At 41.8% G+C, this 22,888-nt stretch overlaps 1 protein-coding gene across 9 annotated transcripts in view; it reads left to right on the top strand.

Annotated features, from left to right (window-relative positions):
• Window positions 1-453: 453 nt before the first annotated feature.
• CEP112 (centrosomal protein 112) overlaps window positions 454-22,888 on the top strand; it is a 145,017-nt gene continuing 122,582 nt past the window's right edge. For 5 of the 9 annotated variants that reach the window (XM_065034976.1, XM_065034980.1, XM_065034982.1 and 2 more), the window contains exons 1-9: window positions 454-648; window positions 1,792-1,904; window positions 2,447-2,637; window positions 2,929-3,095; window positions 3,695-3,733; window positions 9,424-9,520; window positions 11,779-11,853; window positions 18,182-18,229; window positions 18,347-18,424. In XM_065034976.1, the coding sequence (XP_064891048.1) occupies window positions 1,805-1,904; window positions 2,447-2,637; window positions 2,929-3,095; window positions 3,695-3,733; window positions 9,424-9,520; window positions 11,779-11,853; window positions 18,182-18,229; window positions 18,347-18,424 (795 nt within the window). In that variant the 5' untranslated portion in view covers window positions 454-648; window positions 1,792-1,804. Of the gene's footprint in view, window positions 649-1,791; window positions 1,905-2,446; window positions 2,638-2,928; window positions 3,096-3,694; window positions 3,734-8,521; window positions 8,554-9,423; window positions 9,521-11,778; window positions 11,854-18,181; window positions 18,230-18,346; window positions 18,425-22,888 lie in introns of those variants that run through there. The other 4 variants (XM_065034981.1, XM_065034978.1, XM_065034983.1 and 1 more) reach the window with 4 other exon arrangements.

The raw sequence follows: 22,888 nt of genomic DNA on the forward strand, positions 1-22,888 counted from the left end.
CAGAGTTAGGTTGTGGTTGGACTCGATGATCCTGAGGGTCTCTTCCAACCGAACTGATTCTATGTTCTCTGGCATCTCCCGTTTCTCCCTTTGTGCTCCCTCAGGCTCTGCTGGTTCCTCTTGAGGTTTATTAAATAAGTATTTATACCAGTGTGCATACAGATTTTTGGGTTGAAAACGATGGCAGTTTGGTGCAGCGGGCCTGGCCAGCACACCACTGCTCACCACGTGACGTTAATTACTTGGGGCAGTGATTAACGACCGCAGGCAGCGATTGCTCTCTGCGCTGTGACAGCGCACACTGTTCCCCCATCAAGCCCAAGAGTTTTTTCCCTACCGGCTTCTGGCCACAAGCAACTCCCCAAACCCACCCGCTCCCCGGGGCTCCCGGCCCGCCGTGACCGGCCGCCTCAGGCTCCCCGCCCGAGCCCGGCCTGGGCCGCGGCCGCGTCGCCCGGCAACCGGCGGGCGGCCCCGCGGAAACGGAAACGCGCGGGGCCAGCGGGGCCGCCGGGAGCGGGGGTGGGCTCGGTTTGAACCGTTGGCCGCTCGGCCGGGCCGGCGCTGCGCGGGGCTGCCTTTCCCCGCCGTGGGGGGGCCGGGACCCGCCGGCCCGGCTGGGCCCACCCCGGCCCCGCGGAGAGCGAGGTAAAGGGGGCGGCGTGTCCCGCGGGGAGATCACCGGGAGGTGCGGGGGTGTCAGATCCCGCCAACTTCATCCCGGCAGCGGGTGGGAACGGGGGCGCTCGCTGCGGTCGGTCGCTGCAAAGCGGCTCCGGGCAGATGCGGGTTCATAAAGTGCCTGGAGGGAGAGAAGCGGGAAAGTGCGTGTGTGCGGCCCGCGGGGAGGGACCCGCTGCCCGGGGGGACACGGGGGATGGCGGGTTCGCTGCGGGGAGAGCCCCGGGGGGACACGGGGGTGGCGGGTTCGCTGCGGGGAGAGCCCCGGGGGGACACGGGGGTGGCGGGTTCGCTGCGGGGAGAGCCCCGGGGGGACACGGGGGTGGCGGGTTCGTTGCGGGGAGAGCCCCGAGGGGACACGGGGGATGGCGGGTTCGCTGCGGGGAGGGCCCCGGGGGGACAAGGGGGTGGCGGGTTCGCTGCGGGGAGAGCCCCGGGGGGACACGGGGGTGGCGGGTTCGCTGCGGGGAGAGCCCCGGGGGGACAAGGGGGTGGCGGGTTCGCTGCGGGGAGGGCCCCGGGGGTCCCACCTGCTGTTGTGTTGAACCGCACCCGTGTTTGGGGGCCGGTAATTTGGCCAAACAAGCGTCTAATTGCAATTTCAAACGTGCAGAAAAGATGCGTTCTCCAGCTGGGAAATGGCAGGAGGTCTTGGAGGAGTTTGGCCTTTCACTCCTTAGTTAAAAAACAGTTCTGACAACATTTGTCTGTTTTTTTTTGACTCATAGGTCTATTTTTGCTCTTTTCCCCCTTTTCTTTATAACCCAAAACTAATTCTATGAATGCCGCTATAACATATTAATGTAGGTGTTTTATATATGCGTCTGAGCCACAAATTCCTTTAGGTGTTTTATCCAAATTGTGTGTGGTTGAACCCCTTTTAGCGTGGTTGGCTAATCACTTCCAAATCTAAACAAACACGTTCTTGTAGATTTTCTGGAGTACCTGTTGTCTGCAAATAATCACTCTTAGTGTTTATCTGAATGTAAGAAAACGTTTAGTTTTATTATCTGTATAGTTCCAAAGCATCTCTTTGCATAGCTGAAGATTTACAGAGACTAATATATGGGCGTATTGGATCTTTTTGCTTCAGTGTGGATAATTTTGCAGGTGTTCTTTCAAAATGAATGGGGAAGAGGAAATATGGGAAAAACTGGATGCGGAATTTGATCATTGCGTTGTGGATATGAAGCCTCACGTTCTAAAACTACAGCATAGGTCAGGTAAATATGGAAAAATGTGTGTATAGAGAAACACTAATACAAAATTCTAGGTTATTGATAATTATTATGTGTGCTTGTATCGCTTTCTTTAACCAGATGCTTATTGTCTGACGTTATAAGGCACTGTTTTGAAGGGGTTTTGAACATTATCTAAAGTTGGATTGAAGTACCTGTTGCTACTGTTTGAGCTTATCTCTCTTATCCTGGTGACCTAAATGTGCTTTTGCAGAAATACATTATCTTCTCTATTTTTAAAACATTAATTCAGTAGAAACTTGGTTTTGAGATTGCACTTACAAAATTGCAAATATATTTTAGAGATGATGTTTTGAAAATTTGGCTTAGGAATGTGTAATAATCTGAACCTCAATTAATAAATGAGGTTTTATAAATCTAATTATTAGAACAAACTAATTATTAAAAGCACAAACCCTACAAAGTAAGACTTTGCTTTGCAAAACATCTACATGATTGGTGACTGGTATCTATGTGTTTGATTTGCTCTGAAAACATATAGTGATTATGTGTCTGTATATTTTTAGAACGACAAAGGTGTGCACTGTGGATTAAAAAACTATGCGAGCCCTCAGGAGCGGGGACAGGAACGGTGGGAAGGAAGAATCGCAACCTCTATGCCAAACTTTTGCTCCACATGCTGAAGCGAGGGGTGCTGGAAGGTCCTTTTACACACAAACCAGAACCGGGGACACTGAAAACTTTACCTTCATACATGGTGGGTGTCACTTCTGTATTTAAAAACCTGCTTAAATACATTCTGAAAACACTTTTGAGTCTTTGATTTGGCATGAGTGTGAATACAGGCATTTCTCTTGCATATCTTGTAATATGGGTTGGAAAAAATCTTTCATTATGCAAAGAGACCTGTTTCTTCTTCAAAATTCAGATTCTAAGAAGGCTTGTAAAAATAGGTCTTCTAAAGGAATATGAGGTTTTATGTTCATGAGAATATATTTGTGTAGATGTATTCTAGTGTTGATTTTGCATTTATTTATTTTAATTACAGTCCATTTATTTTGATGAGCCAAATTCAACGAGAGTTGGGAGTAGCAGCCCAGACTGCCTACCTGACTGGGTCATGGGAGAGCTGGGAGACAGCGACTGGAAGCTCGAGGAATCCTGGAAGATCTCCTCGCAGGAGGAGTCACCGTCAGCAACACTGCTTACACATGGGTAAGATTTCTCTATTTGGCTCATATTTAATAGATGTTTGACTTGATAAGCTCTGTCTGTATCTTTCAGTTTGTATGTATGAATTTATTACACTCCCACAGGGTATCATCTTGAATATAGTGTTTGTATTTTCTATAGAGAAGCTCTGAATAGCTTCTAACTTAATGATAACTTTTATACTTCTCTGTTATTATATTCCTCCATTGTGTTTTCTTCTCTGGCTTCTCTAAGTCTTCCATGTCCCGTAGCTCTGTCCTCTTTCCCTACCACTCATTCTCCTTCCCCTTTCAGTTACGGATGCTTGCCATAGAAAATCAATAGGCCAAACTGATAGTTTGAGAAATTTGGCGGCAACTGAAGAAGGGGCTTTATAGTGATTTGGAATGGTGGTTACTGTGGGACATTAATGAATTGCACAAAGAGCCTGTTTGCTAACGCAGAAACAATTACAGTCCATTTTTTGCACCGTTATCTCTGCTCATGGTAATACTCTGTGTAGACTTGGTGACATACGTGAGACTTCCAAAGTAGATAATGGCTGTTGTTGTGACGTTCTAAATATACGTCAACTAAGCTGGCACTCTGGTTATGTTTTTCAGACCTCAGATATTACAGTGGCAAAGCACAGTGGTCACAAGGCAAGGGACAATTCATACACAATTTCTTAACTGGGAGAGGGAAGCACAGACAGATGTGGACAGACAGTAAGGAAGAAGTGATGTGGTAAAAAATGTACAGGTGCAGAAGACTTTCAGGCCAGATTTTTAAAGAAATAGATCCAAACACTTGCTGTCCCCTTGGAGTTCTTGTACAGTCCTGTTTTCTGCATGGCGTATGGAACCTGGGAAGTGGTACTAAGTGATGAAGCTGAGGTGGATTAATCGCTGTTTCTATACAGTTCAAAATAAAAGGAACGTGCAGTAAGCAAGTGACAAAAAATGTGGGATAGTAAACATATAACATTGAAAAAAATTGTAGTCTGAGGTCATAATGCTGAAAGGAGCTTTTATATCAAGTAGTTTTAATGGCTTTTCTTCTGTAGAGAATAGAAATACAAGCAAGCATACAGACGATAGATTTAAAGGATGTTGTTGTATTGTTGCTCAGTTTTTTGGAGGAGTCCCTGCAGATAAGCCAGCTATCTTTTTGTGAGCATCTTAGTTCTCATTAAACACTTATCTTGTGTTTTATCATGGCTTCTTTAGGAAATAGTCCGATTTCTTTATACTTCCTGTCAGCTTCAGGATTACAGAAGCTCAGACTGGACCAGCTAGACTTGTTAAAACTAAAGGCTAAAAATCAGAGCAGCTGCCTGGGGGATGCTCTGCCATATGTGGGGCAGGGTTGTTTGCAGTGGCTCCGTCCTTGTCTGAACAATCTCTGAGTTTGACTTAAACTGTTTTGATTCACATCATGCTGTCTGCTACAAGTACACGTGCTTTGTTGGTCACTAGCACCCCCTATGCCCAGATCCTGTGCGTTTGTCATTAGGATGATGGAAACATTTCAGTATTGCGTCTTTGCAGCTCTACAGCAGAATTATGAGTATCTGTAGCGGCATCTTGCTATGGCAATCCATCGCACCATGTGTTTTTGCAGGAGCCAGTGAACTTAAGCCGCATCCTTAGTTCTGATCAGTCGGGTATAGAGCTGTTTACAGAGCAGGTAAAGGGATGGAATGTGTTGGCTCATTAATGATGGTTTTCCTGTTGCAGTATTGCAGGTGTACCAAGCCGGTTGGTTGGACACTGTTGAAAGTCACAGGCTTATTCTGTCCTATTTTTTGGGAATCCTGGGTAGATTTTATTTTAATCTACATTCTGTTCTTAATATTTACTTTGTTTTTTCTTACACAGTGTGACTTTGCATTGATTATGAAGATCTATATTGCATTTTTTAACATGGCTACATTTCAGTCATGAATGGAATTGCTTCTTGTTTGCTCGTCTTGAAGTGTAGTTGATATTTAAACCCTCTGAAAGCCTTGTTGAAAAAAAGCTCTTTTTGAGATAGGGTGTGCATATTATTCAAAACTCAGCAAGCTCTGTCCAAGAGGAAGTCAGTATCTGTTCTACTTCTTTGTGAAACTTCCTGTTTTGTTTCAAAGCGTTACGAACGTGCTCTCAGGTTTTGTTTCAGAAGTCTAATGCTTTTTTAATGGGTTCACTTACATTTTCCATAAGGGGTTCGTTTTCATAAGCTGTTCATTTTTTAGGCACACTGATGTTTGTTATATACCACAGCGCCCAGTCTTGCATTTTTAAGTTTTTTAGCCGTGATTTGGATAGATGACAAACAGGCACTCTTGCAAGTGACATCACGTCAACACTGAGTATCTTGAAACTTTTATGTATCCATTAACTATGTGTAATTCTAACAGTCATTTAACAAGTTGCACTTGGGACTGGTGCATCTCCTGTTTTGGCCTCCTGCAGTGTTAATGCTGAGGGGTTTTCTGGTTGCTTTACACTCGGATGCTCTGATGTGAACCTGTGGTTTTGACAGCAAACTTGTGGGTTAAGAAATAAAGGTGGAGAAGAGAGAAATTGCCAGCTGTGTTCCCTCGTTCTGCTTTAGGCTTGGTCTTACAAAGTAGCGTTGGGTAGAGCTGTCCACATACTGTCAATTAAAACATTTCGGTTTGACCTTATGATAACAAGGAGCGTATTATGCTTTAGAAATGCTTGTTAGGAGCTCAGCTAAATCAGTGTTAGTCGGCGTTGTGTCAGGTCGGGATACCCGGTGTAGATCTGAGCAGATTGTCTTGGTTGCGTGGAGTGACACCATCACCGTGAAGTGTCACTGTGGGTATTGGGAGCAATAAAGTGGTATCAACAGAGCTCCCCACTGTTAGCCCACATCTAGAATACTGATATCTCTGCAAGGCCGTATTTGCTGCTTGACTACACACAGAATTCCTCTGAATTCCTTACTCGCTCTATCAGCTGGGGTGTTATCTGAGTGGGATGAGGCCACATACTCTGCCCTCTGCATCCAGCTGCCGCTGTCCCTGCTTGAGGAAGGTGAGGTTCAGTTTGTCTGTCTCCTCCCTGTACTCTTTGTCATACTTCTATCTCTTCACTACCTGGATTATTGTAGAATGTTGGAAATCTGACCCCTTTTCCCATTCATTATCAGAACCTAAGACTGAGCTTGGTCTGGCAAAGTTCCCTAGAATGAGGGTGGGGTAGTGAAGAGTTATTTCATTTACTTTTTATTTACTGTCATGTGGGACTGTACCAATACCTACATTGGTGATGAACAGATGGCTCCAAAGGTTCTCTGGAGACCCATATCGTATATTAATTTGTGCCAGGTGAAGCAAGTATATGTGATGGAATAAGTTACTGGTGTAAAGAAATCTGGAAGTAGAACTTAGCTCTGCTAATGGGAGTATTGATAGCAAGAATGGAGCTGTGTCTAAGGAAATCTGAATTTGTGTCGGCAAATAAGCATTTTGATAACTCTGGTTACATAAATTAATCTTCATAGCAATGAGAAACTTACGTTAAATGTATGAGTTATGTGGGAGGAAATACTGAAGGTACATATTTCAGCTGTTTTGTGGAAATAGACACATGTAAATAAGATATATTGAGGTGTTAGCTATATTTAATGTGAAGATCACATCTGTCTTTGTATTTTGAATCGACTATCAATGCAGGTAAGGATGTGAAGTATTAAATGTTTCTGGAATGTGCAGTTTGTGGAGAGCCCCAGCAGATGGTGATCTTGTTCCGTTATACTCGTCTCTCCACTCAGAACGTGTATCAGGAAAACTGGATCCATAGACCTGTAATATATGTACTTGGATGAAAATTTGCATTCCAACCATGATGAAATTCTTATAGAGAGAATACAACCATTTCTTGGGGCAAAATAGATAATGTCAGCGAGAATTTTTTGAGTAATTTTTTTAATGTTTATCTCAAGATTCTCTTCTTTAAAATAAGTCAACAACTGGGAATGTTCTTTTCATAGTTATTTCTACCTTGCAATATGCTTAATCTGTGTATGAAGAGTTTGGCTTTTCTATAAGAAGTTGTGTATCTGGCTAAATAAAAAATAGACAACCCTTACTTGCAAACTGGGGTGTAAATGAATAAGACCAAGCCATCTGGTGCTAGAAAGGTGCGTCTGTTTCGAAACATAAAATAATTGGTTTTAGGAATGCAAAGTCTGGTTTGAACAAAACCTTGTCTTGGTGACTCCGTAGGAAAATTTCTTTATGTTTATAGATTATGGCTGAAAAACATTGTTAAATATCAGTGTGTAGCTGTGCTGAACCAGGAGGAACCAGTGAGTTTCCCTTACTTTGTTCCTAGTAGGAAATTATTTACTGATCTCCCTTATTAGCAGCAAATTGCTTCCTTCTCCCATCCCAGCTCTGCTTCGGCTGGAGCAGGAGGTGCCAGGGCTGGTGTCAGGACTCCGACCATTCTCCACTCACCTGCTGTGATTTCTGGGGCCGACTCGCATTAGCAGAAGGCTGGAGAAGGGAGTGAACGGGAGTATATGCTTGATATGAGCAAAACTCTGCTCCATCCTTTATTGTCTTCTCCAATTTTCTTTATAGAATCAAGTAGAGCAACTTCCTTTTCAGATCATCTTCAAAATAGCAAATAGGGAACTAAGAATATGTCTAGACTTCTTTCCCCCATTTTGTCAATTTAGGAATATCACTGGTAGCTTGGGTTGGTTTGAATATTTATTGGTATTCCTTAATCTCTTTAATGATAGGGGCATTAATTCTGTTTTTAAACAGTTGGGACTATATTGAATTGTTAGGTAACCTGCATATTGTTCAGAAAAGATACCTGATAAAAGTGCAGGTTTACTGAGGGGCAAAGATTTGTCTCCTTTTAATGAACGATAATTTTGCGTCAAATGAAATTGTCGTAAGAAATCCATGATTTGGAATGCTAAAGACAGTCATTGTGTTATATTTCTTTTCACCCTTTTTACCTCGATGTCTCTGCTTATCTAAACCATTTACTGCTTTGGAACTGTTACTTTGCGCATGTTGTGGGTATTTATTGGTGCTGGAAGGGCTGTTCCCCATTGGTTCCATGAGAACTGGGGCCCTGCGCTTCAGGAAAAATGTCTGTGTTTGTCTTCCTAGAAGTGACGAGTTTACATTGTACATCCAACAGTTTTCTTGCTGTTCATAAACACTTCATTTGTCTCAGTGTCTTTTTGGCATTGCTTACTGTCTAATTTGCTGCTGGATGGGAAGAATGAAAGGTATTTTAATGGGCTGACTTGATTTTAATACAGTGTCGCTAGTCATTGTGAAGGTGGATGGGCTAACGGGAGGTTTTAATTACTTTAATATGTGTGTGTTTGAGAGTGCTGAAGGGTGTTTTGGATCTTCTGCTCTATCAACCTATCTAATAAAGTCTTATTGTTGTTTTGTTTTCTTCCAGGCTGTTGTGTCACTGTTCTATAGTTGAGAAAGGTCTGTTGACCAGGTGTATCAGTGAAGATTATCTTCACCTATCTGCTATTCTTAATTTCCTTTTGTTCAAATGCTTTATTTATGGCTAAATCTTTAAAAACAAGAAACCCTACACACTTTTTTTTCTGTCCTTGTTGAAGCTGCATTTGTATCCTGTCCTGCACGCCTTTCTTTACCGTCCCCCTATATATACACCACTCGGGTCCATAAAATAGAGCTGAAACGCAACGTGACTAATACCGTCTTTATGACTTGTTCTTTGACGTGTTACTCTCCACCCTGGCCTTTCATGTCATTGCTTTTCTGTTGAGCTGTACATGTAGTTCTTGCCCTTGCCTTCGGGTTTGTGTATTATATGTAGATATACCTTGATCCAACCTCGTATTTTTTTTGATCTTCCCCAAGTCTTCTCCCCTATGGCACGGCCAACCATCACCTTCATTCCTGTTTCTTCTCTGAGTTGCTGGATTTTATCCTTTGCTGTCTCATATGTATAGTAATTTTTCTTTCAAAACCATTCCCTTAGATCAGTCTTCTCAGATAAATTTATTCTAAAAATCTATTGGGAGTTATTGGGTCACGTAGTGACCTAGAGATACAAAGAACACTTTTTAATATACTGTGACGTACACAATATTTCTGGTGGTTTTGTTGGTGTGGGGGTTTTGGGCTGTTTTTTAGTGGAATGCTTAAAGCTTTTGTTTACCTTTAACAATACATTTTTTATTCTACTATTTTTGATCTTTACATCTTGACAAGTATTTTCTCTCGTGTATTTTAAAAGATTTTATGTTAAGATTAGCATCCTTTGTGTGCCGCAAGTTGTTGAGAATCAATTCTTCTCTTTCTGTTTACTCTTTTTAATAACAGGGAAAGATTCAAGTGCAATGAGAAGCCGGCATTAAGATCCCATTCGATGAGTCCTCCTCACCGCACAGATGAAGATAATCTAACCACACCACGCTCTGTAAGATGCTTTTTGTCCTAAAACTTGCTCTAGTTTCAATGAGTCGTTTTTGTCTATCCCCGTAAAGCTTATTTTTAATTGCGTGAGTCGTGATCCCTGTGTACAAGTGCAGACGTCTGGGAAGGAGCGATAGGGAAGACTAAAGCTCATCAAAATCTGCCCTCTGCAAGTGCAGGGGAAAAGAATGTCTCGTAGGATGCTCTCAATCCATCCTGATGGTTGACCTCTGTTTAGTGAAGTGTGTTTCATGTCTGCTGCATTGTTTTCCCTGGGCTTGGCACCCTGACTGTACTGACATCATCTTGTATTTTGCAATAGGAGATTAAAGGAAGTTGCTTAGTTGGCTTCGGCTGCGTGTAATGATGGCTGACCTCTGAAAGAGCGCATTTTGGACCGTTTGTTTTATCAAACTTTCCACAACTAGCATTACGGCTCAGGGAAGGACACTAAACAGACTTCATGTAAAACCCTCTTAATCCAGAATGTTTAATGATATTGCGTGTAGAATCGCAAGCATTTAAATTGAAACATGTATTTGCAGGAGCAAGTTTCAATTTATCAGCTAGGATGTTGTTTTCCTTCGTGAACATGTTCTGTAGCTGTGTAGTGTCCAGTCTTCTGCAGTTCCTTCCCCAGCGCATCTATAAGCGTCCATTCCTCCGTGAAACGCTGAATTTGCCATATGTACATTGTAGGTCTGCACATGTTATTTTATTGTATTGGAGGAACAGTGTGGAAAGTCTGCAGCTCCAAGTGGGCTGTGAGCAATTCGTATAGACTTAATGAGGGCATGAAGTGCAAGTGGGATAAACTGGAAGATGGTTCTGGGGTGTATCTTTCTAAATAACTTGTGTTCTGCTGTGCATTTGGAATAGAGGACTAGCAAGGGGATGCTGCTGACAAGTGGTCTGTGGGCAAAAATTGGATGTCTCTGCTCTAGGCTCTGGTATGAATGTACTTGTGTGTGTGTTGATTTTATGTATACAAATGTAATTAAAAAAAGAAATACCGTAATTAAAAATAAAAAAAAACCAAACCAACAGATGCTGGATTTACTAAATTTCTCCTTATGGGTTTCCTGTTTGTTTTACTTGACTTAAAGAAATACTTCTTATGGAGCATCTATTGTAAAGAAAAGGATTTCCTTCAGTTGAAATCTAGATTTGGGCCTTTAAAGCTTTTTGTTGTTTTGTTTGGTTTTGGTGTTTTTTGTTCCTGGCTCTGCCACGAGCTCCCGGGGCGATGCTGGGCAAATCACTGCACTTCATTGTTCTTTAGCTCCACATTCTGGATTCTGCTGTGATTACAGCTTTAAGTGAAATAATCCTCTCTTGCTTTGCCAAACAGTTTGATGAACATTTGGCTCGCTGGAACAAATAGTGTCTTGTTCTGCTGTCAGTGCCGCACAGATGTTCTGGCATAATTCGGGCCCAGGTAGAGGAACAGGGAGTCTTGTAAGAAACATTGAGCTGCCTCAACCAAGTGTTGATTAACTGAAGTCAAAGCTCCATTCACTGTATGTTCATCATGATTGAGCAGGTTTAAAGAAGAGGTGCCAATACACAAACCTCTTGCTGACAAAACTCAACGAGACAAAGTAATTCCTGCGCTGTTTTTCTAAATAGTGTTACATCCCAGTTCAGGAAAACGTTCTATACCAGCTGCCCTATTTGACACATTAAATACAATCAGTAGTTACCGTTGTCCTGCAGGACAAACTGAAAGATGTATCCTTGAGGAACAACAACCAGAGTTCTTATTGAATGGTGGAAATTCTGCAAAGAGGAGCCCCAGCCTCGAGCTGGTCAGCTACTCCATCCTCTGCAGCTCTCTAACTATCCCTGCCTTGCTGTGGTTTCCTTTAATTATGCTTATTATTATCTTTATTTGGAGGCTGATCAGGTGATCTCTGAATTCTGGATTAGCCACACAAAAGGTACTGTGGAGACAGCTCATTTCTGTAATAAATATGCTGCCTGAAGAATGGAGTGGTTTGGGTTTTGTTTAGTAAACTCACCCTTTATATAGGAGGGCATTGCTTTGGAAATAAATAAGATAAAGAACAAGATCAAAGTGAGGAGGCAGGCTGATTTATCCTCTGAACTCCTTTCTTAGCACGGTATCCTACTATTTAGTTTAAAGCCGTCAGAGGTATGATGGCCCTGTTAGGAAGTGCACTGTAGACACGGCCAAGTCTGATGAGCAGCTTTTGTTCTTAATACTCTTCTGATATTTTATTTGACTTTTTTGTGTTCCAGGAGCATCACCATAAAAAAGCCATGTCTCTGGATGACAGTGACCTCGAAGCACGTCTCAATAGTTGGAATCTTGGGGTAAAATGAGTAGATTTGATTAATAAATACTTGATTAATATTTGCATAACCATTTAATTTTATTAAGATGACTTTTATTTAAATCAAGAAGGGTTTTTTTCTTTTGCGTCTACATTTTCTGCTTGTTCTCACAGGTTGAAAGCTCCTTCAGTTGTGTTTGGGAAAGAGGGCAGCTGAGCTTAGGAGGGATGGGAGCCAGTTTCTAATGAAATACATCAGCTTTGTCATTTTAAAAATAATGTGTTTTCATGTCAGCTTAATCAGTTACCAAATAACCATTATTCTTCCTACACTATTATCAGCCCAGAGGGATATGACAGCATTTAAAACTCTTGGCGTTTACACTCAATGTTTTGCATTGCTGGCTAAGTTCTCTTCGGTAAAGACAGAGATGGTAAGAGGGAATGTGAACTTCTGTTGTGCTGTTCTTGGTGTTTCTCTTGCTGTTTTGGGGCCTGTTCGCATTCCAAATGCAAATTCCATCCTTGCTTCACTGCTGGGAGAGGAGGAGGTTCTTGCCCTTCAGACAATGCAGGAGCCACCCGACTGTTTTCTCCAAATTGGAGGTGGAGATGAGTGAAAATAGGAGTCTGGGTGCGTGGTATTGCTCCTCGGAGCTCCTTGTCTTTTACAGAGTAAAACGAGAACGATTTCTAGCACTTCCAGACTTGGATGAATATGTTTTTCAGGAATTGTAGTTTTGTAAAGTGGGGAGAGTGGATCTCCGGAAAGCTTTTCAATATCTGTCGACTCCAATTTGCAGAAGTGTGGTGCAGCTGTCTGAAAACAAATGTGCAAGCAGCCACTTGCAGATTTTGGGTGTTTAGGCTGCATAAATACCTAGATTATATCAACAGATAGTTGTAATACCTTGAGCTTTTAAAGCTGCTTTTGGGGGGAAACTTGCTAATGGCCATTTTACAAATTGTTCCAATTGATGCTGACAAAGAATCTCTTTATATCCAGTATTTTTATATCAGTTTTGATCTGCCTGCTTGCTTATCTCTTTAATTTTATTTGTTTTTTATTTCTTTTTTCTAATTGAAATTCCAGTTTGCAATCACGTTGTGTTGATAATGGATGGTTATTAAACTGTGATGATCCTCCACTGATATGGGAGCTCTCTTGGATAACAAATTGGCAACCGTGACACATAAATCAATTTTTCCAAGTCTCCTCTCCTGGGATGGTAATTAAACAAGTCACTAATGAGAGACTTTGATTGCCTGATAAGACTTGCTGGGAGTTACCTGAGGCTTGGAGGTTGTAAAAGGGAGGTCTGGAAGTGGGAAAGTGTGGAGTCTTGCATCTGGGCAGGAACAACCCCAGGTTCCAGTATGAGTTGGGGAATGACCTATTAGAGAGCAGAGTAGGGGAAAGGGACCTGGGGGTCCTGGGGACAGCAGGGTGACCATGAGCCAGCACTGGGCCCTTGTGGCCAGGAAGCCAATGGTACCTGGGGTGGGTTAGAAGGGGGTGGTCAGTAGGTCAGAGAGGTTCTCCTGCCCCTCTGCTCTGCCCTGGGGAGACCACACCTGGAATATTGTGTCCAGTTGTGGCCCCTCAGTTCCAGCAGGACAGGGAACTGCTGGAGAGAGTCCAGCGCAGCCACCAAGATGCTGAAGGGAGTGGAGCATCTCCCGTGTGAGGAAAGGCTGAGGGAGCTGGGGCTCTGGAGCTGGACAAGAGGAGACTGAGGGGGGACTCATTCATGTTTACAGATATCTAAAGGGTGAATGTCAGGAGGATGGAGCCAGGCTCTTCTCGGTGACAACCAGTGATAGGACAAGGGGTAATGGGTTCAAACTGGAAGACAAGAGGTTCCTCTTAAATTTGAGAAGAAACTTGTTCCTGGTGAGGGTGGCAGAGCCTGGCCCAGGCTGCCCAGGGGGGTTGTGGAGTCTCCTTCTGTGCAGACATTCCAACCCGCCTGGACACCTTCCTGTGTAACCTCATCTGGGTGTTCCTGCTCCATGGGGGGATTGCACTGGATGAGCTTTCCAGGGCCCTTCCAACCCCTGACATTCTGGGATTCTGTGAAATTCAGCACTTGAGGTAGAAAGCACACAAAGATATTGTACCCTGGGGAAATAGCAAAGGGCTTTTTAATCAGGGAGAACATAATTTCTCATAATTGGAATTGAGCCAGGAGACGAATTAACTCTTTAGATTTTCCCAGAAGTGATGTGGGATCTTCAATACCAAGACCTGAGCATCCAGGTTCTTGGTATTGAAGATCCCACATCACTTCTGGGAAAATCTAAAGAGTTAATTCATCTCCTGTAGAATTTATCACGGGAATTGTTTTTGCCTAATAGAAGTTGAAGAGGGCTTAAACCAAAGAAATTCCGCGGTTGGTGGCTTGCATTATGTTCTTTTATTCTGGGAAAAATTAAATATACACAGGGTTAAATAGATGTAAGAATAGAGAATTCTTGGGTGGCTGCAGCAAGAGCCTGTGTTGTGCCGGTGCTATGGACTTGGCTCCCATCTGCCTCTGTCTTTCCAGCCTAGTTAAGCTCAACCATTTCTGTACAAACTATTTGATTATCTTTTGTTTGGTTTCTTAGTCTGTCTGCTTACTATAAACATACCTACTGTATATGTTGTGGTGTTGGAGGGCAGCAACGCTGCAAAAACTTTCCCACAGTGAACTCCAAGCGGTGGTGTGACTTCAAAAACCCAATCCAGCTTCCATGCTGACAAACAATCTCCTTGTGCTTTAATGTCCTTCCACTAAGACTGCAGCAGCAGCGTTAAAGTGAACTTCCCTGCGAATTATGATGTTAGATAAGAATGTCCTTACTCAAATTTCCTGAAGCTACTCAGCAGTTCTTTCTGCAGGGAACATGCTGGCTGGCTGCGTTTGTGAGATTAAAGTAAGAACTTAGGGCAAGGTTCAGTTTAGTTGTTTACCATTTCAAAATCTTAAGTGTTCTTAACTCTTTCATGTGTGTTTTTTCCATCCTTGTTTTGAAAACAATCGCATTTTGTCTTTGAAGAAGCTTAGGGGGGAATGTACAACAAGCCTGCTGATCCAAATGTGATTTTTTTGCCTTTTTTCCCCTCTGAATCTTAATATATACAAGGTACCTTGTGACTGTTGCTGAACTGTAATGAGCTGCAGTCGTGCGTTGTTGAAGATCAGTATAACTTGATCAACATCTGCCAACCAACAAAATGTGACTTGGGGAGGTGTAGAATGAAAGCATAATATTAATGTTGTCATCGTCGTGGTATTTACTGTGTCCAAGGAGCAGAAGCGCTGGTAGAAGGGCTGGGCTGTGGTAGATCCAGAGCCCGTGCGCAGTTTTCAGCCCGAGGGTGAAATACGATTGATGTCCTGAGGATGATGGTTGTGGAAGTTCTTGGTGCTCCAAGTTGGGCTTTTTCTGCACCATCCTTGATTCTGGGGAAACCGTTTCAACTTGGTTTACTGCTTCTGTCAACGTCTCACTCATGGTAGCTTTCAAATGGCATACTTCAAAAGTGTTTAGTTTTGACCACTTTATGTAGAAATGGAACACGTTAAAGTTAAGAATTATGGCTAACTTGCCTCAAATTAAGTTTTGGAATCCGTGTTTCTATGCAGATTTCTGCCATGTGTTTTTCAATTTAGGAGGATAAGTATATTTTCATAAAGTAGATGATTTCTGTGAAGTGATGGGAATCTCTTCCTGGGGATGTGCTGATCCAAAGCCTTCCCAGCTCTGGTTCCTAAGGACTCGAGGGTGGAAGGTGACTGCCAGTCCTCACAAATTCAAATAGTGGTTTGGTGTCTGTCCGGCTGCCCAACAGAGCTGGAGCATCCAAAATCTTCTCTACAAAGAAATTCAAAATGCCGGTTTTCGTTAAGAAGTGGTATTTACAAATTAGAGTTCAATTCTAGTTCAAATAAAGATGTCTTTCATGATGACATTTATTTGGTTCGTACTCTTAAAAAAGCATGTGATTTACGGTTCTTCTCATGGCAGCTCTTCAGTTTCATACATATGTATTTTGGTTTGTCTTTGACCTTTTGCTTATTATTTTTAAATTTGCATGTTTCTCATAAATACAAGCTTTTTTCTTTTTTTGGGCATTCTTTTATTGTGATATTCCCTCTTTAATGTGGTCTAATTTTGAGAACAAGAAGTTTTGCAGAAGACCAGCATGAAAAGAATGAATGTTGAGAAATTAAATGTTTACAGATCAGTTTAAGTGGATATAATCCACAACAAGTAACAAAGTGGGAACATTTAACTTCAAAGCACATATGGCTGCTGTTACAAAATCAAAAAAGGCGAGACTCCGGCCATGCAAATATTAGAGACACATTTTCATTCTTTCTCGTAAACAAGTAGGATATACCTTATAGTTTGGGCTTGGAATGAAGACTGTAAGCAGCTTAATTTCATGGTCAGATAAAGCATTGGAATTAATTTTAAATATTCACAAGAATTTTTAGCGTTAAGCAAAAGTAAAAGGGGGTTGCGTTGATTTTTTGCACAAGAGAGGGAGCTTGTGGACAATAATTAAGCCTTTGAAATTAGGATCTTATAGTTTAAATTCCCAGGTGCTTGGGCGGCTCTTGGTGGCGTCTGCTCCCGTTTTGGGAGCTGGAGCCGCGATTTGCCTTGAACTTCGGGACAAAACAATTCCTGGTTTGGAATTTCTGTACTTTATTTCCATCTCGCTATTAATTTATTTCCCCCCCCCGTTATGCGTGTGTGATTAATGCGCCATGATGTTCTCCCTCCTGTGTTCTTCTCCCCACCAGTTCTCCTCTGCCGTGCTCAGAATTATTGATATTTCTATTCACTGGGTGCACGTGAGATTCCTCCATTCATTCATGTCCACCCACGCCTTTCGCATGCTGGTCGTTGTGACGTATTTAAAAACAAATAGACATCAAGCAAATCTTGAAATAAAAACAACCCAGGATGCTTTATGTGGAATAAAATGTATCTGTTGTAGTAAACTCCGTGACAATAAAAATATATAGGTTATTTGTTAAATTATTGGGTTTTATATGCTTTCAGCTGTGGTATTAAAATACTATAATAATATATATAATAATTCTATTCCTTGAAATTGAGTTTGTGTTAAACCCGCTAATATCAACAGCTACTTCTGGGTGAAATATGACGACTCTTCAAGAACATATAGAAACCCTACATAACCTTTTAGGCCAGGAAATGAATGATCCTGTATCAAATTGAAATTTCAGAGGGATTAATCCTGTTTTTCACTGATAAATCCAACACACACATTTATCTAATGGTGCTGGAGAAAGTGCAAGCATTTGATATATTTATTTGCCATGCCTCATAGATGAATTGAATCTTTTCTGGGGGGGGGAAGTGTCAATGTTGTAAGATGTGTATTGCAATCACATTCATATTCCAAATCTCGCTGCTGCATTTTACGGGATTATACCCTTGAAAGCTTTTCCTGGGTGTTTTGTGTTCTCTGTGATGTGATGTCTGAGACAATTAAAAAGATATAACTGTGTGATAGAGGAAGTGGCTTGAGAACAATGTTTTGTATTTGGTTCTTAAAAATAGCAATGGAAAGAGCTGCTTTAATTATACAGTACTGTTAATGAATTATTTCCTTATGTTTTGTCTCTATGACTTACATATGTGGGTGTAGTTTCAATGCTCTCAGCTCTAGATTTTTTGAAAACACTAGATTAAAATGATTGTAATCTGTGAATTTATTGCAGCTTTGCACTGATTTAAATGAACGTTTATCCAATAAAGTTGGAAATCTTTTGTAAGCTGTATTTAGCTGCCAAATTCTGTTCAAACTTGCATTGGCGGAATTTTTACAACCACAAGTGTTTGGGAAAAAAAAAAAGATGCAATTTTGGATCCATTTGCATTAGGACACACTAAAATCTTAAAACTTGTTGATTAGGTCATGTCCAACAAAATGTTATGAAGGTTTTCTATGGTTGTGAACGATGACATTACGTTATTAGACCTTTGCGTTCTGATGAGTGATGTTCTTAGATCGTTGAGATGTTGTAAAGGAGAAAGAATTATGCACAGGAAAATTCATTTGTGTGTTACTTTTGGGTTACTGCCGTGTGTCTAGAGACAATGTTGTTTTGGCGATTTGCAGATTAATTGTATTTTAATAGATAATCAAATTCTTAAATCCGTTCTATTGTTGTTCTCCTGAGTGATGTAGTTACTGCGTTAGGTGTGCACTCACTGATAGATATTTCCTCACAAAGTGCGCACCCAAACGCTTGAATATTTGGAGCTATTTCTTACTGATTGTAACCTATAATAAGCCATTGCTGACACGATTGCTTTTTCTCTAACTTGTTGTTTTTCAGTTAGAAAATCCAAGATACTTGCGGGAGAAACCGATGCCAATGTCTTTGGTAGGTGTTTATATTGCCTTGATATTTCATAAGGGTAAACCCTGGTTAGGGTTAATGTTACTTGGAATTACTGCTTTGAGCTTAATAAGTTGGTTTGAACTTTTTCCCGTTCAATAGATGACACCGAAAACTGGCCTAGGAAAAAGCAGCACGTTTCGTGATGAACAGGCGCTATTTCGAATGCATGAAAAAGAGGTACGTTTTTTTCAGTCTTTTTAGAAAAAGAAAATGGCACCCAAATTAGTAAGTTAGGGCTTTTCCTTTGGAAACTGGATATTCACAAAGCAGTTCGTTATAGCAGAAAAATCTCATGTAAGAGAATTTTTGCTGAAGTGTCAGGGCTTTTCGTTAAATACTTGATGTATTTCCAAATGACTTAAGGACTAAGAGACCTTCTGAACACACTTACTGTTCCTTTCAAGGAATTTTTAGTGTAGGAGAGTTTGATGTCTAGGAGTTTTCCGAACTACCCTTTAACAGAAGCACTGGAACCTTTGATTTAGTCAAGGTTTTTCCTGTATACATTTAAAAATCAAGTAACTATAGACCAATCAGCCTCATCTCCATCCCTAGGAACCTGATGGAACGACTTCTCCTTGGTGCCATCTCAAGGCAGATCAGGGATAAGAGGGTCGTTAGGGGCAGTCAACATGTCTTCTCCAAGGGGAAGTCGTGCTTGACCAACCTCATTGACTTTTAGGAGGACATAACAAGGTGGATGGATGATGGCAGAGTGGTGGACATGGTCTGCCTTGACTTGAGTCATTTGATAGAGTCTCCCACAGCATCCTCACAGCTAAACTGAGGGGTTGTGGGCTGGATGACCGACCGGGTAGGGAGGTGGACTGGATGAGCTTTCGAGGTCCCTTCCAACCCCTGACGTTCTGTGATTCTGCGACCTACAGATCTACACCTATTTTCTGTTAGGGGCTACGTTATTTCTGTATTGGTATTCTCTAGCTCCAATCCTCTTTTATTCATATGGGTTTCTCTATTATTTCTTTTGAACGTTGTTAATTAGTGAGATTACTGTCAAAGTTTGCCTGTCTCATTCTCTCATACCGTGTTGCTCTGTACGTGTTAAAAGTAAAGTTTTGTGGGCATTTTTACCTTTTCCACAGCCTGTTATTTTTGTCATAAGCTACTCAGTTTATTTAAAACATCAGTCATGAGATAACACCAAAGTCAACTATGGTTAGCACACAGATAATTCAGATTCTTCGGAAACCATGTAAGCGCTACTTTTTTTTGGAAAGTCAGTGAATGGATGATGTGGTGGAGCAGACTGCGGGGAAGGAAATTCCACAGATTAGGAAAATGATTAAAAATACCCCCAAAACAAAAAACTCTTGCCTTTCGCTTTCTGTGCTCCCGCCTAATACTGCCTGTTGTTTTGTATTGACAATATTCAAACTGCCATGGCCTCGAAATGAGACAAGGCTTCATAAATGTGAAAACACATCAAAAAAATAAATAAATCGAAAGCACGCTGTTGTAATTTAAATAATAATTTGAAATTAAATAAACAGGAGGGCATGCCAAGTAGCTACGTAAAATACACAGCGAATACTCCGCTGCTTCGGTGGAAAAATCCTTTAAACCACACAGTAAAAACCCAGAACTCTTTGCTAACGGTCCTTGTCTGTGCGCTGGTTTCAACTGGAAAGGTTGTAGACGGTATTTCGCAATCACCATGTGTGTGCTATTAAGTAGGAAACTTAAATGTGTGTTCGTCTTATTTTGATTATGAAGCTCAATTAAGAATAAAGCCTTTTCGTTAATAGAATGTAAATGTATTTACAGAAAATTAGTGCTGTACAAAAGAGTTTGGGTAAACCTTTAACTGTTCTCAACTTCTTTGTAGTCGAATGGGAGCACATAAAATAGGATAACTGTGGTTTTTTGCTTTTAACCTTTAGACCTTTGTTCGTAAACCATTCCTGCACCTGTTTTGACTCTGTAATACTAAACATATGGCCAGTTTCAGTGATAACCACATCACAGATTTCTGAAAATGTGAGGATCATCAGGCAGTGGTTTTTGGTCATATTTTCCCCAAATACTTCTGACATGGATTAAACCGTTTGGGAAACTGTCGTTACCAAAAAAACACAGGTTCGAACAAGGAAGATGCAACAAAACTGGAATATCTCAGTTTTGGGTGGTGCAGCACAACAGAACAGATGGCCTGTCTGCCTTGCTTGATAAATAGGGAAAAGCTGCCTTTGAACTTCACCTTCAGCCATCCCACGTGGCAGCCGGTGCCCCACAGAGCAGCGGGGAAAGAAAAAGCTCTTAGTTGTGAATTTTCAGAAAAACAGAACCAACCCCACCGCTAAGATAAGGGTTTGGTATTATTCTGGAATTGAGAAACAAATTTAGCTATGTCAATAACCTATGAAGTTTTGTTAACCGTTCTCAGACCACTAGCTGGAGTCGATGATCCCTGTGGGTCCCTTCCAGCTGAGAACATTCTATGATGGTAGTCTATTTGATGTATCCATACTGTGCTCCTGTTGCTTCCCCAGTTTGATTTTTGGAAATCCAGTGGTAAAGTCGGGGGGAGTTTTCCAGAGGATACAGAATGACCTGCAGGAGAATTTCCAGCAGTTTGTGCTGTGGAATGAGGATTGAGGAAGAGAGAACTGCCCGGGGAACAGGAGAGATGAGCTGGGGAGGGAAGGGTGACTTGGAGCGTACAGAATAGGAAAAAGACATTATTCCCCCCGAAAATGCATTTTCATGGACTGAGGACCAGAGGTAAGATGAAAAGAAAGAGAGGGTCATTTTGTGTTGGTTTGGTTTTGTTTTTAATAAATTCAAGAATTGTACATTTAAGGTGCAGCCTTTTAAATAGCTCTTTAGAACCTTTATCTTTGCAATCTACGTCTTTCTCTTGTCTGTGAATGAGCACTCCCATTTCTTGCCTGACACAAATTGTGTTTATAAAGATCATCAAACCATGTGTATAGTTTCACTGCACCAATAGTGTTGGGCTCTAGTGATGTATTTGCGTGAAGATAAAATCAGCGTATTGCAGTGGTGATGTTGTAGTTAAGTCTTGGTCTGGCGAAAGGCGTTCTGAGTTGAAGATGTTGAAAGCAGCAGATTTACTGTGCTCCTCACTTATTTGGCAAGAGGTTATAACTTGAAATGGAGAGGATTGCATAAGGGCTCTGATTTAGATTTTCCCCAAAAGGGAACATCCAGAAGATGCGGAGGAAAGAGAAGGCAGGAAGGAAAGTAAGTTGTAGAATTTGGGAGAGAGAGTGAATAATGCTCGCTGGTGTGATTACAGAAAAGAGGTGGGGTTTAGGAGAAAAAAACCCAACCAACCAAAAAATCCCTCCCTTGAAGATAAAAATATGTGTCCCTGCACTTAGAAGATGGTGATGAGAGAGCATTGTCCTTTTGGTTTTGATTGCTTCCTCTTAATTGTTCTGTTCTACGGCAAAGTATTTAAATACATGAATTAAATGTTTCACGCATGCCAAATTAAAAGCAATAAATAAAACTAATATGCAGACAGCATCCTAAAAGAAGGACTCTTGTAACCAAACTAAGACTTTACCAAGGCAAAATTAACATTATTGTGCTTTTAGCTGCATCATGAGTTTGATATTTTTTTCCTTATTGAAAACAGATATTTCATTAATATCTTCCAAGAATGGTAATGAAATACAGCATCCCAGAATGTCAGGGGTTGGAAGGGACCTGGAAAGCTCATCCAGTGCAATCCCCCCATGGAGCAGGAACACCCAGATGAGGTTACACAGGAAGGTGTCCAGGCGGGTTGGAATGTCTGCACAGAAGGAGACTCCACAACCCCCCTGGGCAGCCTGGGCCAGGCTCTGCCACCCTCACCAGGAACAAGTTTCTTCTCAAATTTAAGTGGAACCTTTTGTGTTCCAGTTTGAACCCATTGCCCCTTGTCCTGTCACTGGTTGTCACCAGAAGAGCCTGGCTCCATCCTCCTGACACTCCCCCTTTCCATATTGATCCCCATGAACGAGTCCCCCCTCAGTGTCCTCTTGTCCAGCTCCAGAGCCCCAGCTCCCTCAGCCTTTCCTCACACGGGAGATGCTCCACTCCCTCCAGCATCTTGGTGGCTGCGCTGGACTCTCTCCAGCAGTTCCCTGTCCTGCTGGAACTGAGGGGCCACAGCTGGACACAATATTCCAGGTGTGGTCTCCCCAGGGCAGAGCAGAGGGGCAGGAGAACCTCTCTGACCTACTGACCACCCCCTTCTAACCCACCCCAGGTACCATTGGCTTCCTGGCCACAAGGGCCCAGTGCTGGCTCATGGTCACCCTGCTGCCCATAAGAAGGGCCACGAAAACGCAAAAAAGGCAGATAAGATATAATTATTGCTTTCATCTCAATTTTACCTTCTTTCTTGTGGTAACTTGGTTCTGCAAATACTGTTTTATTCCTCTTAAAATTATTCTAACTAGTTTGTGTTGCAACTTGGAATATTCCCTGGTTCATTTGAATTTTTCTCCTTTGTCCCCAACCCTGATGTCTGTTTCAGATGCGGCGTCTGATTTATATTGAGAATTGAGTTGTAAACTGATTCTCACCCCCAAGTTATCGTTCTGAATAGTAATCTGTTAGTTCATGTGTAAAAACACAGCGATCTCGACTTCTGTCACGAATCCT

Source organism: Columba livia, chromosome 18 (assembly GCF_036013475.1).
Source record: "Columba livia isolate bColLiv1 breed racing homer chromosome 18, bColLiv1.pat.W.v2, whole genome shotgun sequence".
NCBI classification, from domain to species: domain Eukaryota; kingdom Metazoa; phylum Chordata; class Aves; order Columbiformes; family Columbidae; genus Columba; species Columba livia.